Source organism: Acartia tonsa, chromosome 13 (assembly GCF_053477335.1).
Source record: "Acartia tonsa isolate MP-2025a chromosome 13, ASM5347733v1, whole genome shotgun sequence".
Taxonomy (NCBI): Eukaryota; Metazoa; Arthropoda; class Copepoda; order Calanoida; family Acartiidae; genus Acartia; species Acartia tonsa.
The window spans coordinates 14,812,008-14,831,321 of NC_137272.1; the positions used below are offsets into that span (position 1 = coordinate 14,812,008).

Below are 19,314 nucleotides of genomic sequence, written 5' to 3' on the forward strand. Positions count from 1 at the left end.
GACTTTCAATGAATTTTGATTGGTTTGTTCATTAAGTTGAGTGTCCAAACGTTTCAACCACCCATCTACAGAATGGCTTAGTTTGTTTATAATAATTGGTGATGATCATAAATTAATCGGATATTGTCTTATCCCTTTAGATCCTTGGTTTACCCCACTTTGCACTGCAAGGATTGAAAGATAATTTTGATATATATTGCTAGCTCTGCGAATAACACAGGGTGGCAAGGATAGGACACTTGAAAGATTATTTTCCTCGAAAATTTCTCAATGACCTATATACAGAGAGAGAGGAGACAATGACAATAGTCCCTAAAGTTTTATATTAACGCTTTTTTATTCGTTGGCTTTACAACTTTGGTTTATTTTTGAAACGTTCCAACCACTAATTTTAACCTACAGAAGGTGTAATTTTATGTATCATCATTGATGATGTTCATCAATTTTTCCCTTTAGATCCCTGCCATGTATGCCTATTAAGGAAAGTTTGAGGGGAAATATTATTTTGTTGAGTTGGCATATCCCTAATCTCTGATACCATATAACATCGTGGACTTGGTACAATACACCTGATATACTTTTAAACGTTTATCCAACTAAAACAACCCAAAAAATAACATTTTGATTTTGTCCGTCTGCCCGCCATGGATTTATAAAATTGTCCTAACTATTTGAAACCTTGCATTACGGGTTCCTGTAAGAATTTGAAAAAATCTTAGTATTGTAGCAACTTTTTAGAAGGTTCTTTTAGTTTGATAGAATTGCCCCAAAATTTTGAAATCTTGGCGTTATCCTCTTTGGAATTTTTTCCTTCAATTTTTAAAAAAATTTATATACCCCCCCCCTCCCCGACTAAATGACTGGGTTAGGTTAGGCTAGGTTAGGTTATATGGCTAAGGGGCCGAGCGCCCGCGGCTATGCAGGCCGGGGGGGGGGGGGGGGGGGGAATAAAAATTGTCAAATTTTGAGAAAAATTTCCTAAGAGGATAATACCGAAATCTCATAGGCGATTTCTAGCAGCTAGGTAATTACGTCTTTTAATGCAAATAACTACGTAATTTTTAAAGACTTTTAAATATTACAATCTGTCGAGTCTCCTTTGAGTGGGGGGGGGGGGGACAGCTTGGTTTTAAATCCCTGAAAGCATAGGGGATAAGCTAAGATAATGGACGATAAATTATTGTACATCCCCATTGATGATGCACAAAATTACCCCTTAAAATTAATGATTGAAAAGTTTAGACAACCAAACAATATTCAAAAAATGAACCACATTTTTTAAAGCCAACGATTAAGATAACGTAGTTAAAAATGTAAAAACAGATATTCGTCCTTGTATATTATTTGGTGCTAGTGGATACACCTCTAGAAGCCTTTAGGGGCACTTATGGTGGGAGTGGGAAAAGACCCATTTACAATTAAAGTTTTAAAAAGAAAAAGGCATTTTGGGGGAGTAATTTTTTATTGGGAGGGTGGAGATACCCTTAAAAACCTTCCCTGGGCCTATAATAAGCTTCACTGTAAATAAGAACCATATGAGTTCAGCAGTTAGCGAGCACCTTTGTTACCTACAAAATACCTTACTACTTTATATGATGGATGATACGATATTAAATTACAATATATGAACACTGCATGTATGCATGTAAGGACATATGTACATGGGTAACATAGAAATACATAACACATATGTACATCTCGTGGTGTGGATTCATTTCAGCACATACTTACATACCACATCCAACTATTTGAACTAATCAGGAAGGTAGGAGACAATGGGTTATATATTACACTAGTCCCCAAAGTTTTATAGTAACGTTTTTTTATTCATTAGCTTCACAACTTTAGGGACTTTTACTGAGTAGATTTCAACCACTTGTTCTAATCTACAGAAAGGGTAATTTTGTGTATCATCATAGGGGAAGTATATCGATATTTATCGATATCGATATTTAGTCTTTAGATCCCTGTAGACCTCTTATTTTTAAAGTAATTTAGGTTTTAAAAAAAAATTAAGTCGATTTTAAGGTACTAAAACGCAACAAAAAAAAGGAAGAAAATGGCCATTATGTACAAAAATAGTAAGATCTTTAATTTTACACCTTACTTTTTGAATTTTGTCAGGTAGGTAATTATTGAAAAAATTAATTTTTTTAAACCCACGAGAATAAAAACTTTGAACTTAATTTTATCATTTCACAGGTAAAAAAAATATGGGTTCATATATATATACCTTTAGAATCAGAAAAATATTATGAATCCATTGTAAGCAAAATTGAAAAAAAGTAAAAAAATAAAAAATAAAAAAATGGCCTATTATATTTTTTTTGTTCAGGCAACACTTTCTTCATCCCCTCAATAATTACCTGACAGAATTGAAAAAGTAAGGTGTCAAATTAAAGATCTTACTATTTTTGTTCATAATGGCCATTTTCTTTCTTTTTTTTGTTGCATTTTAATACCTTAAAATTCGACTTAATTTTAAAAAAAACTTAAATTACTTAAAAAATAAGAGGTCTACAAAAAAACCGATTGCATATCTGAATTCTATTGAAAAATTTACATCTACTACTTACTAAAAGAACCGGCTAGCTATAAAAAAAGTTAAGACGGCTTCTTTTACTCTGTCTGTTAATCCGTCCGAAATGCTATGGAGGAAATATGAATTTCTCAGCTGCTAAATTTTTACTTGTGCAAATGAGCAAATTATTTGTTCCGTCTGTCAGCCTTCAAAAGACATAAATTTATTAAGACTTAATTTTCATAAAGGCTTAGTGATTTATCGCACTCTTTTATTTTATGACAACCGAAAACCTGCTCTATAATTCACTTTGTCTGTTTTTCAATCCATACTTTTTTGCAGGGATCTAAAGGTATAAGAGAATGGCAGATAAATTGATGTACATTCTCAATAATAATGCACCTAATTACCCCTTTTGTAGTGTAAAATTAGTTGTTGGAACGTTTAAACATTTAACTTAATAAACTAACCAATCAAAATTCACTAAAGTCCCCAAAATTGTTAAGCCAATGAATAAGACACCTTTATTACCTATAAAACTTTGGGGACTAGTGTAATAAACAGCCCAATGCCTCCACCCTCCCTGGAAAGCACACCATTTATAACACACATATGTATCTATATGGTTTGGGTTTATATCAGCTAAAACCATTTAAATTGAAGAAGGTAGGTATGGATTCAAAATTTCATTTTCATTTTTATGCTCTATAACCTTAGATATGTAGGAAACAATGGGCTGTTTATTATAATGGTCCCCATTTTTTCATATATCTTTTTCTTATTTGTTGGCTTAACAACTTTGGGGAATTTTGATTAGTTGATCCATTAAGTTGAGTGTTCAATCGTTTCAATCACCAATTTTAATCTACAGATGGGGTAATTTTGTTTTTATCATAAGGGATGTACATTAATTTATCTTCCATTGTCTTATCCCTTCAGATACCTGTGTAAATTAGTGTTTTTGCTGTGTAAAACCCAATGGCATGCATGTAACACTCTACCGTCTTCACATGCCTCAAATGTAAATAGGGTGTTTAATCACTTCTGCAAAAATCCAGGGATCTAAAGGGATAAGACAATGGCCGATAAATTACACTAAATCCCAAATGAAGATACATGAAATTAGTGGTTAAAACATTTGAACACTAAACTTAATGAATCAACCAATTAAAATTTATTAAAAGTCCACAAAGTTGTTAAGCCAACGAATAAGAAAACGTTATTATAAACCTTTGGGGACTAGTGTAATAAAAAATACATTGTCCCCTCTTTTTATGGAAAACACAAAAAAATACTGTTATTTTAACTTTAGCAGATGTGAGTGAACACCTATATGTAAATATTTTTGATGTGAGGGCGTTCATTCACTTCCGCTGATAAATCACAACATCAATAAATCAGAATCGTTATTATTATCGTTTGCTCTTCGGGCCTATCTATAGGTGGGGGAGGGGGGAGTTAACCCCTTCCACCCATTTTATGTTTTAATTTCATCAGGGAATTTTTTGGGTGGGCTTGCATTTTCTAGGGAGGTTACTTTTACCCTCCACGAAAATGGTTATAAATCTTCATGAAATTATGCGAAGCCACATTGTAAAGGAGAACCATATCGGTTCAATGGTCAGAGTTAACCTTTGGTACAGACAGACACACATATAGACATCCTGTTACATTTATATTAGGAAGAGTACAAAATAATCTCCTTTCTCTTTTGTGAATTTTGCGATTTTGATCATCTTGTAAATATTTTGATATGCGGCAGTGAAAGGACACCAAATGTGAAATATGGCACATTGCAGGGACAGAGACATGGTATCTCAACAAAAACTTAATTGTTGTTGCCATCTCGTTATCAGGGATCTAAAGTGCTAGGACAATGGCCGATTAATTGTAGTACATCCCCAACGATGATTCACAAAATTATCCCTACTGTAGATTACAATAAGTGGATGAAACGTTTTATCACTCAACTTGATGAAAGAATTAATCAAAATTCACGAAAGTCTCTGGAGTTGTTAATCCAACAAATTTAAAAAGGGATAAAAAAGGACATTGGGGACTAGTGTAATAAACAGCCCATTGTCCCCTTTCTCTCTGTCTGTTATACTTTACTAAATTGGACTTTATTGTACTTTTTTGTCATAGATTTTTTTACAAATATATTTTTTTAAAGATTTAGAGATTTAAATCACTAAAAAATTTAACTATGCATTAGGTTATAGGATGTTTTTACAACTTACCATTTTTTGTCTTTAATTCTCAAAATAGTAAACCGTGCTCTTGTAACATAAACGATGTATGGGTTAATAGGGTTGATATAGATAACATTAATAAATGACTGTTACCATTCATGCCTAACATTTTATTTATTTATGGTTTGTCTGTCCGTCAATTAGGACTATCTTTTTATTAGGTAAGAGCGGCTTTTCCCCTAGAGGCCTCTAGGAGCACTTGAGGGAAGGGCTAGGGGGGGGGGGAGATGATCCTCCACTTTCAATTTAGTTACCCCCCCCCCCCCACAAAATATTTAAAAACTTTCCCTGGACAGTTGGAAAGCTTCACTGTAACGAAAGTTACCGAGATCCTTTTATAAACACAGACAAACAGCCTGTCACTTTTATGTAAGGATAAAATATCATATTAAGTGTTTTATTTCAGAGAGAGAGATAGGGGACAATGGGCTGTTTATTATACTAGTCCCCAAAGTTTTATAGTAACATTTTCTTATTTGTTGGCTTACCAACTTTGGTAACTTTTATTGAATTTTGACTCTTTGGTTCATTAAGTTGATTGTTCAAACATTTTAACCACATATTTTAATCTTCATAAGGGGTAATTTTGTTTTATAATTGGGGATGTAATTCAATTTATCGGCCATTGTCCTATCCCTTTAGATCCCTGGTTATTATATTTACTTATCCTTGACCTTATAAAGCTTGAAAAATGGTCAACATAAAGAAGATTTGGAACTCGAGAATATTTTCAAGATTACAGGGATTGGGTGAAGATAAACAAAATTACCCTTTGTGTGGAATAAAATTATTACTTGAAAAGTTTAGACACTACTAATTTGAACCAATCCATCAAAATTTTATTAAAGTACCAAAAGTTTTTGAAAATAACTTTCTAAAAATTCTTGGTACCAATGTAATCTACAGTCCATTGTCCCCTCCTCTTGGGATAGAACATTGGACAATAAGTATATATTTCTCTAATTATGATAAACAAAATTACCCCTTTCTGTGGATTAAAATTATTAGTTGTAAAGTTTAGACGCTACTTATTTGAACCAATCCATCAAAATTCTATTAAAGTAACAGGTATAAACTTTTGGTACCAGTGTAATTTACAGTCCATTGTCCTCTGCCTCCCTGAATAGAAAATAGGACAATAAATATACATTTCTCTAATAATGAAAAAAATTATTACCCCTTTAGTTGATTAAATTAAGGGGAGAAAAATTTGGAAGATATTTTGTTCTCTTCATATCTTTCCCTCCAACGATATTAAACTACCAAAAGCAGAAACTAATTTATAAATTTTTGGGGAAGATTGTTTTATTGTCCATTGTCCTCTCTCTGTCAAAATGGTCAACTTAATAAGATTTGTTACTCTAGACTCTTTTTAGGAATGCAGGGATTGGATAATAGATGATAAATTAATCTTCTGCCATGTATATTTATATTTGAAATCCAGGGATCTAAAAGAATAAGACAATGGCCAATAAATTAATGATACAAAACAAATACGCCTTCTGTAGATTAAAATTTGTAGTTGAAACGTTTGAACTCTCGACTTTATGAACTAACCAATCTAAATTAACTAAATTCCCCAAAGTTGTTAAGCCGACGAATATGAAATCGATATTATAAAACTTTGGGGACTAGTAATAAACAGCCCATTGTTTCCTCTCTGATTTTTAATACTGTAGGAGATAAGCTTATGATCAATGTGTTGAATAAAGTGTTGTAGATTGATTTCTTTGTCCTCTTCCTTCCCTGATTTTTTTGTAACTCTAGAATTAGGTCAAATTTAACATTTTAAGTCAGATGATATTTTAAGATGTACTCCTTAATATAAAATATCAGGAAGAGAGCGAACATTGGGCTGTTTATTACAACTGTCCCCTAAGTCTTATGATAACAATTTCATATTCGTTGGCTCAACAACTTTGGGGACTTTTGAATTTTGATGGATGTTTTCATAAAACATTGGGGACTTGTGTAATAAACAGCCCATTGTCCCCTCTATCTCTAGATTTAAATTAATTTATTGTTTTTTGTTTAGAAGATGAAGAAAGTATACGAGGGCCAACTATGGGAAGAATAACTGGTTCTGCTTCCATTGAAACTTTAGTTAGAGTCGGCATAGAAAAGGTAAAACTAGAAAAGATAGAACGGCATAGAAAAATTAATATAGATCTTTAATGATTTATTCGCATTTCAAGTTTAAGTCAATTGGGACATTTTAACACGTAGCTCCTAAACTCTGCAGAGCACATTATTAGTTCTTATGTTTTCAAAAACTAGAGATTATTGCGATTCCAATGGTATGCGTTACAATTTTGGTGGTGCTACAAAATTATATATATTTAGGAAGCTGATATGTCTATATATAGTAAGATAGTGGTGCTACAAAATTATATATATTTAGAAAGCTGGTATGTCTATACATAGTAAGATAGTGGTGATGCATAATTATGTATATTTAGGAAGCTGGTATGTCTATATATAGTAAGATAGTGGTGCTACAAAATTATATATATTTAGGAAGCTGGTATGTCTATTTATAGTAAGATAGTGGTGCTACAAAATTATATATATTTAGGAAGCTGGTATGTCTATATATAGTAAGATAGTGGTGCTACAAAATTACAAATATTTAGGAAGCTGGTTTGTCTCCAGAGAGTAAGATGGTGGTGCTACATGATTTTAGTCCGTGTGTCGACGATGAACTTGAAGTCAAGCGGGGTCAGGTAAAAATTTATCTAAAAGAATGCAAAAAAATGTAATAGCATTGCAATGGTTTGGTGTATTACATTAATAAATCCGGATATGTTAGAATTCTGCGTGTTATACAAACTACGTAAGTTTTGTAATTTTCTATCCATTATAAAACATCGAAAATTTCTATTTTCATTGCATTACTGATGCTCTAAGAAGCATTTTTACTTTACAATTCCGTCTGTCTGTAATAAATTGTGTTAAGAAAACGTGATTTTCTCGACTGCTATTCATGAAAGTCTACTGTTTTTTTTTTGTAAAGACAGGATGTTTCAGTTTATAATTTAATTTGTTCGTCGGTCTGTCGGTTATACTACAGAAGACCAAAACACATTTTTAAACTAAAGTTTTGTTATTTATACAAAGTTAAATATGACTATATTTGTTTATTTGGCGTTTTAATCCTTGTTTAATTGTAGATAGTGCATGTGCTATATCAAGAGAATGACTGGGTGTATGTCATATCAGATGCCAACAGGGAGGGGTTTATACCTCATAGTTATACAGCCCAGTTTGGGTCTCAGGTATATCATATTCAGGGATCTAAAGGGATAAGACAATGGCTGGGTGTATGTCATATCAGATGCCAACAGGGAGGGGTTTATACCCCATTGTTATACAGCCCAGTTTGGGTCTCAGGTAAGTCATATAAGTTGCTAACTGGGAGGGTTAAAGTGATAAGACAATGGCTGATAAATTGAAATGAGTCGACCCTTAACTAAACATTCTAGTTTGAGAATTTTTTTTTTGTTGATTGGGTAATTTCTTTCCAGGGGCGATTTCTCTTGGGAGGTTGGTGGTACCCTTCCCTAAAATAGTTGTAAACCTTCACAGACCTCTGAAAAGCTATCTTGTAAAGGAGAACCCCATCGGATCAGTGAATAGCGAGATCCTTCTGTACACACACACAGACAGACAAATAAACATCCAGTTACTTTATTACAAGGATTTAATATTTTTAGTTGGCGGATTTGGCATTGAAAGTGAAAAAGAAAATGAATCGAGATCCAGGTAAACTAATTTCTCGTATTTTTTCGAAACCGATTATTAACCGGTGAATTAGAACCGGTTCTCATCCAATCAAAAAAAATATTTCTAGCATCGTATTATATCCAGTTTTCTATGAATATAAAAATTTATAATCAAAAAATTAAAACCATTTTTTTAGCCCGTGCCTTCGGCTGTTTATAATACGATGCGATAAATAACTATTATTTAATCATCTATTCTTAAGCTCTGGGTTCTCCTTAGGTAAACATAATATAGGGAACCCTTGGGCATAATTCCCTTGTGTAGGATGCGATTTTATAATGCCTACTTTAGGATATTATGCTTAACAATGAATTGTCACAAATTGAGAAAAAAAACGTTACTAATTCCACAATACTAATCAGTTGGTCAAAATTATTGTATGCTTGTAAAAAATTGATTGAAATCTACACTTCTTTTGACCTTCTACCTTTTGATTAAGGTGTTGAAGACCAAGGAGGAGGTCAGGGTCAAGGACCTGGTCAAGGTCAACATAACTCAGGTAAGGACAAATATGCTCTCTCCTGCACTGTATGAAAACAATTAAAGGGATAGTTTCACGAAGTGCATTTTAAAAAAAAATAGTGAACTGTAAGTTTTTTCTATTTTAAATAACGTAGTAGTGCATAATATAAAGTTATTGATTAAAATTAAAAGATTTGACCAGGGATTTTCCTTAAAAAATGATTTTCAACTTCGTTGCATGTTATATATGGCAAATTTTTTTTGTCATAAATACAACTTTAGATAGCATTTACTAGTTAATAGAACTTCAAACTTTTTATACAACAAAATACACAGAACAACAAAGAATGACCAATAAAATACTTAGCATAGTACTTAGAGTAGTGATCTTTTTATGTCTTAGTAGAATATATTAGGCATTGGATAGATATGATTGTGATAAAGAATTTTAACATTGACCTGACTGAACATTTTTTATTTGACAATATCTAAAAAAGTTAGTGATTTGCAACATAAATTACATGAGAATATATATATATATATATGTTGTATGGTTATTTGGTATTTCCGCGTGAGATAATGTGTATATTGTAAGTAAACATAACGTTTTTTTTAATTTTTTTAAAAAGAATCTATAGAAAACCTGTCCTATAATGAATCGGACGTTATTTTTTATGTTTTTTAAGTAACTTGTCCCAAGGGGAACCCCTGTTCAATTTTTTTATAACTCTTGTGAAATATGTTGAAAAAGATTCTCTGATATTGGTGTTTTGGCTATACATATTTGGAAAAAATAGACCATTCTCATGTAATTTGTGTGGCAAATCACTTTAACTTTTTTAGATATTGTCAAATAAAAAAAGTTTGGTCTGGTCAATGTTAAAAATTCTTTAACATACAATCATATCTATCCAATGCCTAATATATATTATACTAAGACATATAAAAGTTCACTACTCTAAGTACCTTAACTCTTTAAATACACTTCGTAGAACTATCCCTTTATTTGTATTGAATCTTGAATGGAAGGGTCAATTAGCAGTGTTCCAAATATATTTTTATTTAAAGCTAGTTTCGTTTCACAAATTACCGTCTATTTTCTTATTCCTGTGTAACCCATCTCGTATCTCTATCTCTCATTGTATGCCACTTTGCTGAGCAAATCAAACAGATTCGTTGCAAATAATATCTATAATACAAAGTAGAACGATGTCTGTCCGTCTGAAGCTTAAGATCTCAGTAACTACTGAACCGATTGGGCTCTACTCTTCAGGGAATATACCTACTGGTCCTGTGATGGTTTTAAGCTATTTTCTTGGGGGGTGGGACACCCCCAACCCCCCAAAAAATAAAAATACCCCCCCCCAAAAAAAAAATAAAAAAAATTTTTTTTTACTTTTTCTTTTTAAATCTAAAATACGAAAAATTAAGTTGATCAAACCTCTTGGGGCAAAGCCCCTAGAGGCTAGGGGCGAAGCCGCTAGTATCTAATATAATATTAATTTTAGTTAATACTGGATTGGATTTCAGTGATTCTGATAGTTTACAGGTATTTCATTTAAGTTTTTTTGGCTGTATTTTTTGCTAATTATATTCAATGGTAATTTTTTTTTACATGTCTTCAACGTCAGTCTGCTCTAATAATTTTGAAATTATTTTAAATGTCTTTTCAGTATGGCTTCGAATCGCTTAATATCCATTAGATTAGTACCGGTTTTCAGCCATTCCGAAAAATCGTGTATAGCATCGTATAATAGACAATTTTCCACGAATATTCAATTACAAATCATAAGATTATTGCCAGTTCTGTTAGTCTGAGCCATCGGCACTCGGTGCCAACAAAACTGGTTTTAATCTTAAAAATCTTTTTTTTCGATCTATTAAAACGTTTTATTATGGTTTCAAATAATTTGTATTGCTAATGAAAGAGTTCCTAAAAGTCAGTCTGACAAATAATATGAAATTTTGCATATATTAGCCGTTTTTCGTTCGTTTTTTTGCTGGTTAAAAGTAATAGAATGTCTCTCCTACACAACGAGCAGTCAGCCTTTTATTATAAAGTTTTCAGAAAAACAAATCTTTTTCTTTGTTAAAAATTCCGCAATTAAGGTTCACTACTCTTTTGTATAAAGTTGAATGGTTAATTTAATTAAAAATTTGTATAGATATTTTTAAATGAAATTATTCGTAGAAATGTTAACCTGTTAAAATTTAGTGTGTAATTGCTTTCTAATTAAAAAGGAAACTTTAAAAAGATTTTTTAGATATTTTTTTTTATGGAGGGGTCATTACAAAAGCACAAATAAATTCATTTTTTTTTTGGAGGGGGGGGGTTGAGTGGTTGTTACTCTATCCCCTGAGAGTCCTTTCCTTTTCCATTTGTCTGTAGCATAAGATTTCGAAAGCAAAGAGTTAATCATTAATATTATAGGGAAGCTTTACATTAGTCAAGTCATAGATGGTTTTAGGCTCTTCTTTTTAGATTTAAGTCTTAGGTTGGTTCTAGGCTATAATTACCCAGCCCCCCTTAATTAAAGAGCTTTCTAATGTTATGGACACATCCGCAAGTCTTTAAATTCTTGAAAATCTGTTATCAACAAAATGAAAAATAGTTCCAAAATGTAAGTCATGGAGTCTACTTTTAACATTCTAATTCCCATTAAATGTGATCTGTAATTCTTTTATTTTATCTTAAATTTTCGTATTTACATTATCTTTTTAATAAAGTAAAAGGATGTTTGTTTGTCTGTTTTTACCGGAGAATCTCGCTAACTGCTGAACCGATCGGGTTCTCCTTAATAGGGTAGCTTCTCATATGTCCGAGGAAGGTTTAAACTTTTTTTTCGGGGAGGGTACCATCACCCTCCCAAGAAAAATCGGCCCTAAATGTCCTACTATACAAATTATCAATGTTTGGCCAGTATACATTTTACCGTTGGTCATTTGCAATGTATACTGGCCTATCATTGGTTAATGTCATTTGTATTGTATGACGTAATTTTTTATTAATGAAATACCTTTTTCTTTGCCTGCATCTCACTTTTTGAAACTTGACAAGATGTCTTTTTCACTGCAATGCTGCATGAAATACGAGTTTGAACTTTGCTATTTGTGACATAGAATAGTTTTTGTTATTAAAAACAAATATTTTCATAAGACCTTATAATATCAAATTTAATTTTAAGATTGTTTTTAACCTCTGTGAGTTGCTGAGTTTGAATATCACTTAAAATAAATACTTTTAAAAAGTTGAAAAATACAGATATAAAAATAATGCTTTACTAAAATATTTTAAACTCATTTACAAAGATTTACATCCCCTAATCTCTAGTTTGTAAACCTAATCTGTCCCAATTAACAGAGTTCAAACTCTGCAACCAAAGAGCAGTGACTAGTGATTTATAGACTAAGTTTAAATAGAAAAGTTTAAAACAGAATAGATAGACAGGGAACAAAATAAGTAACATTCTTTCAGTTTCTCGTAAAGAAATATAATATATGGATAAAACCTTAATAAAGATTTATTGAGGTTTTTTAAAAGTAGGTAGGGACTTCCAAAGTGGGTGTGTGTTTGTGGGGGGTAATACCAGCCCCCCCCCCACTTATTTTTACTTGAAAAATATCTTAGATTTTGCCCCTACCCCAAAACCTCTAAAACCTCTCAAAAATATTCTTAAGGTTTTTACTAATAAAGTAATTCATTTTGCAATTTCATGCCTAGATTAAGGGTTATTACCCTCTCCAAAAACTTTTAATGGGGAGCACTCAATAAAATTAAATGTTTGGACGTCCCTGGAGAGGGGAATTTTATTAAATAAACTTCAGCTTAATCTAAGATAACAGACATGCCTATCTTTACATAGGTAAACCCTCAAAGGTATGTCAAGAGTCTGTGATATGAATTTTTATATAGATACTATTCATATAAAAAGGAGTTTTGAATTAATTTGATATTTTAACAATTTATCCCTTAGTTTTAGGAAACTATTTTGCATAAGAAGACATATTGAAAAAAGGATGCATAGATTAAGATCTAGAATTTTAGGAAAAGCTACTCTGAAGTTTTTTTTTGTAGATTTTTTTGTCTTCCAAAGCCCAGTTCTATCTGGGATCTAAAGGGATAAGGAAATGGCCGATAAATGGATGTACATCCCCAATTACACACAGAATTACCCCTTCTTCAGAAACGTTTGGACACTTAACTAAATCAACCAACCTATTAAAATTCAATAAAAGTCCCCAAAGTTGTTAAGCCAACAAATAAGAGAACGCTATTAAAAACTTTGGGGACTAGAGTAATAAATAGCCCATTGTTCCCTCTCTCTGGAAAGAAAGAGCTGTATTTAATGTGACAGATAAAAACTTTGACGCAGTGTCGATATTTATACTTTATAAAGACACTGCAGTGGCTTGTCCCCTAGCATCCAGGTTCTATACACCAAAAGATAGGAGAACCCCAATCAAAATATTGAATCCCTATTAATATTTTTTTTTAACAATAAGAAACAATATGACCTATTTTATTTCTAGTAGCGACGCTACTCTATAACTCACTTTGTCTGTCCACTAGTTAGGGGGGAATTGTGATTTTCTAAGCTGCCATCGAAGATAGACAGCTGAAATTTCATATGTCATATTCGCAACTTAGTTGATTAATCGTTTTCTCCGATTGTATGTCAGTAATTCTTCAAAAGATGTAAAACTTTTTAAAAGGATTTGTGATTTTATTTCAGTTTTTGCATATTTTTTCTCTTTTCTTTGTTATGACAACTGAGCATCTGCTCTATAACACACTTTGTCTGTTTGTCAATCCACTTTATGAATTTTTGTGCTTTGCTACTAATGGTTAATTGAGGATATGTGAAAAGATATTGGTCGCAAGAGAAAAGAAGTTGGTTACCCTGGAATTCAAAACCAGTTGCATATTGTAGTTGGTAACCCTCGTTAATGATCTAGGACATGAGGTCACCCTGGAATTTAAAACCAGTTGCAAATAGTAGTTGGCAACCCTTGTTTTACGATTTAGGACATGAAAAAGAATTTGGTTAACCTGGAATTTGAAACGAGTCGAATATAGTAGATAGTAACCCTTGTTTTATGATTTAGGAAATGAGAACAGAAGTTGGTCACCCTAAAATTTAAAATCAGTTGCATATTGTAGCTGGTAAACCTTGTTAATTATTTAGGACATAAGAAAAGAAGTTGGTCACCCTTATATTTGAAACCAGTTGCATTTTGTAGTTAGTAACCCTTGTTATATGAATTAAGGTATGATAAAAGAAGTTGGCCAACCTGTTTTTCAAAATCAGTCACCCATAGTAGTTGGTAACCCTTGTTTATGATTTAGGACATGAGAAAAGAAGTTGGCCACCCTGTTTTTCTAAATCAGTCGTGCACTCCCTCATAAATGGATTTTCAACCAGTTATATTTAGTAGTTGATATTCCTTTTTTATGATTTAGGACATGAGAAAAGAAGTTGGTCACCCTGGAATTCAGAACCAGTCGCGCACTTCCTCTCTTCTTTCTGAGTCATCTTCACAGCCCGAAGTTCACCCTTTCTATAAGGTATGAAATACATTGACGTGCACAGGGTTGCTTACAGAGAAACCTTGCTTCTAGCCTAGACTACGAAATTTTAAAGGATTTTCCTCACGATGACACAGCTATGTTCTAATAATTGTACCAAATATGGAACGTTAGCTCATCTTTTAACACAAAATTTGATTAAAATAATGAAAAAGTATAAATGCTTAAATGTATGGTTTAAAATTACTTTTTAGCAAAGAATTGAACATTTCTTGCTTTTTTATATTAAGGATGGAACGATAGCTCATCATTATTTAATTATGATTACATTCTAACTTAGGATTCGTATGGGAAGTACATAGTTCTGTACAAGTATTCAGCCCAAGATGAGAATGACCTATCTGTGGAGAGGGGACAGTGTGTTTCTGTTCTTAATAAGGTAATTTACGCAAAGTTTTAAGCCAACCAATAAAAAAACTTATTTATAAAACATTGGGTAACTTATCAGGGGGTTAATTGGCGGTAAATTTTTTTTTCTAGATTAAGTATATTCTATTTAGACTATATACATTCATATATATTTGTTCTAAAAGCTATTCCAAGTTCGTGACAAGTTATTCTTACACTTGTGATAGACTTGTTCTACACAGGATCTAAAGGGATAAGACAATAGCCGATAAATTGATGTACATCTCCTATGATGATACAAAAATTTACCCCTCTATAGATTACAATTTGTGGATGAAACGTTTGGACACTCAACTTTATTAAGCAACCAATTTAAAGTCCCCCAAAGTTGATTAGGTAACACATATTATAAAACTTTGGGGACTAGTGTAAACAACAGTCCATTGTCCCATCCCTCCCTGTGTCCTACATCTCACAAACTTTATTCTGATAAGGACCAAACTTTTACACTAACAAATGTCAGAGAGGGAGAGGACATTGGACTGTGAATTGCACTGATATCCAAAGTTGTATAGCCATGTTTTCTTATTGGTTTGCTCAAATACTTTGGACGAAAACTTTCTTAGAAATAAAACTGTTCTTTTTAAGCCTTAGATTTTCACAACGCTGAAAAATCGTATTTTTTTTATAATATGATTGACATTTTATTAATTGGACCTTTTTTCAACATTAATTTGGAGAGCAATAAAAATTGGTTTTATAATTCTATTGATTTTTATATTTATTTTAATAATATAATTCCTAAAAACTCCTACTTTCAAATGATATGTCAATCTTAGTCTTTTTGATAAAATAAATTTAATTTCTACAGAAAAAATTCAGAGAAAGGGATAAATATGAGACACATTCACTGGTTTTAAACTTTGGGTACTTGATTGGTTGGTTCCAACTAGCTGTCTATAATCTTAATTAAATTAATTTAATTATAGTCTAACTCTACATAATGTTTATTGTTTAATCATATGTACAACATTGAAATGGTTCATTTGCTAATATGTTAAACTAGAGTTGGCTCGATGTAACTATCTCGCTATTGGCTAGTTTTCTATAAGTACATATCTATTTATATATTTTTCAATAAATCAATTTTTCTCCCCCGCCATTACTATCTAAAATAAAGATGTAAAATATTCAATAATTTAAATGATTTTAAAAAGATTTTTTTTCCAATTATATTTGTTTTTACATTACCATCACCAAAGGGTTAATATGATTAAAATTTTAGTTTTAATATTTGAACACACAAAAGAAGTGTCGCCACAATCGAATTCTTTTAAAACAGAGTTTTCTTAAATTTACTATATTATGATCACATATTTTTTTCTTTATTAAATAAAGATTAAATACTTAAATGTAATTCATAAATATCAACATGAAGTGAAAAACTTAATTCAGTCTTTAAACAAATAGAATGAAGGTCTTATTGCTTTGGTCAATGAGAGTTTAATCAGGATTATCAAAGCACTATGAGTATTAAACACTCTACCATTGGAAGATTCGAGCTCATTTATAGACGTTTATTTCCTATATAGATCTGTCATGGATCTTGATGCAATAATTCAAGCCGTTTATAAAAAATCAGTCAAAAATATTTCATAAGGTAAAAAATTGAAAAAGTTGTCGCTCATATAGGTATAGAATAAAACAATAGAAAGAGTAGGTAAAATATATTGTTCCTAGAACAAGCGCATTAAAATGTTGTGCAATAAAAAGGTTGGTACCCCTAAAAGCATTTATTTATTAAAATGTAAATCCCTGCTTCAGCATATTCATATTGATCTCTTATAAAACTAGCCTTTAATAATATTCAGTGCTAAATATTTTTTTATAAAAAAAATTTCCCCAAAAAGTAATGATCATGAGAAAAGAATATTAAATTTTTAAACTAGTACTCAATATCATGTTTAATATTTATAGGTTGAAAGTTTTTAATCTACTGTAAGAGCATTAAAAAGAATATTAAATAGTTTTAGTTTATTCTTTTTTTGTGTCATTAGTTGTGATAATCCTCTAGAAAGAGCAACACAATTATAAATGCATACACTTAGCTTTAAGGATATTTAAAATCAGTACAATAAATTAAAAGCTTTTCAAGAACTACAAATTTAATATTTTTTAAGAATGGAATTTGATTGTGTATTATATACATTTGTTATGTAAAATTAGTTAATTTTTAAAACTTAAAATGGGTATAAAATTACTTTCAGTGATTTCAGTGATCTTGACATTCTTACTGCCAGTCAGTAATAGCTATATCAGCATGGTTGTCCTTAGTATATTCTTCTTCGTTGGCTTGTTCAGCCTTTACTACCTATTCATGTACTTTTACACAATACCAGTAAGCAAACAAAGTATCTTAATTTTTCTTACGCAATTACTTATTATTGCACATGGATTAGTGCTGATATACAGATTTCTCTTTGAAACTTTGATACATTGCTTCATAACTGAACTGGCTTCTTTTGTTGATGATAACTTAGAACTGGTTTGTTATCTGAGGCAAACATTTAATCTGGGAATTCCATGGCTGATAATCATTCTTGAGATAATGGTGTGCAGATGTGTTTTGAAGATGGCTCCTGTTGTCTTTCTGGGCATGAATGTATTTAAAGTCAAACTTGTTTGTGCTTTAATCCCTGTGATCATATTTTCTTGTGTAGGAATGCTTAACCAATCCTGCAATATGAGTTTTATGGTTGAGTTAATTGACTATTCAGTACCTATATCAGAAAAAACTAAGAGTCATATTTCCATGAAGTCTCAACAATCTTTTCCTCTAGCTATTGGTCTTGCTGTTCTGTTATTGATACTAGAATTGTTTAATACTTTTCTATGTGGTATGATTTCATCATTATATAAGAAATCTAAAGTAAGTCCTGGAAATCCAGTGGTTGCAGTGACAAAAATTGAAAGAGATACAGAGGAAGCTGATGAAAACATTGAACATTGTGATGAACATGATTTTCATTTAGAAAGTGTAGCTCATGCCTCAAAAGAAGACAATTATGAGGAAGAAAAAGAAGATCAATTTGAATTCAAAAGAGATCAGCAAACAAATCCATTTAACTGTAATGAATGTTCATCTGGTGTTGATAATAAGCAGGAAAATGATACCCGTAAAGCTGCTAAAAAGATGGATGTTGAAAATATTGATAATACACCTTTTACTCATAAAGTTGGTGCCCTTGATATTGATATTAAGGAGGGAAATCTTACTAGTAAAGCTACTGTAAAGATGGATGATGAAACTATTGAAAATACATCTTTTACTCATGAAGATGGGGCTTCTGAGATTACTGAAAATGTTGATAATAAAGAATTAAATCCTGACAAAAAAGATAATCCTACCAAAGAAATTGAACAAACCAAGAAGCAGTCTAATGTTATAAACTTGTCAAAATCTAACACTTTATTCAGCAAAATCAAAGTAAATATAATTCCAACAAAATTAAAGTTTAAGACACCAGTTTCATATGGTTTTGTCCTGATGATGGCAATACTGCTTGGTCTGAACATTCTACTAAAATATATCAATACCAAACTTGATGGGAACATGGTAGTGAACAGAATAGCCATGGCAAATTTCAGAATTATGGTTTTCAATAGCCCTTTTCTCTGGATATTAAGCCACCCAGGGGCTAAAAAGTTTGCAATTCACAGACTTAAGAGAAACATTGTAAATGTAATGTAAATAATAATAATATCCATCTGTCAAATCATTTAAAGTTAAATGAACAATTTTTTTACTAAAGTGCCTTGAGTGAAAGTTTTTTTTTTAACCATCTAGTTTAAAGGTAAAATCACAAAGAGGGTAATTTTTTTTCGCGTATTTCTGTTTGGTGTTGGGGTTTAATCTAATGCACTCATTAAGTATGACCAAATGTATAAATATAATTAAACAGCTTGACTCAATAAGAGCATTTGACTAAACCCCAACTTTACAGAAAATACACAAAAAAAATGAGATTTTTTCTAACTTTTTGCCTATTGCAACAGATTATACTGTTGATATACCATAAACACACAAAATCCTTATTATTCCTTAGATTTTCATAGTAGGGTTGGGCCGGACACATATTTGGCAAGATACAGGATATCCGGTCAATTCTTAATGCCGGATATCCGGCCGAATAAATGAATATTGTAATAAATTTCTTCCACGACATATCAAATTTTCATAAAAATCTGTCGCCATTTACCCGCTGACCGCCAGCCGTGGCGGCTGGCAGATATCAAGTACTGCTGTCGCTGCTAAAATTTATGTTTTGAGACTGTTAATATAAAATTTACGTGAAGATTAA

The 19,314-nt window shown here is 31.5% G+C and overlaps 1 protein-coding gene across 1 annotated transcript in view; it reads left to right on the top strand.

Moving 5' to 3' along the window:
* Dlish (Dachs ligand with SH3s) overlaps window positions 1-19,314 on the top strand; it is a 50,587-nt gene that overhangs the window by 26,458 nt on the left and 4,815 nt on the right. The window contains exons 2-9 of the mRNA XM_080146579.1: window positions 6,809-6,897; window positions 7,407-7,496; window positions 7,944-8,048; window positions 8,487-8,535; window positions 8,996-9,055; window positions 10,527-10,567; window positions 14,480-14,584; window positions 14,886-14,984. Coding sequence (XP_080002705.1) covers window positions 6,809-6,897; window positions 7,407-7,496; window positions 7,944-8,048; window positions 8,487-8,535; window positions 8,996-9,055; window positions 10,527-10,567; window positions 14,480-14,584; window positions 14,886-14,984 — 638 coding nt within the window. The remainder of the gene's footprint in view (window positions 1-6,808; window positions 6,898-7,406; window positions 7,497-7,943; window positions 8,049-8,486; window positions 8,536-8,995; window positions 9,056-10,526; window positions 10,568-14,479; window positions 14,585-14,885; window positions 14,985-19,314) is intronic.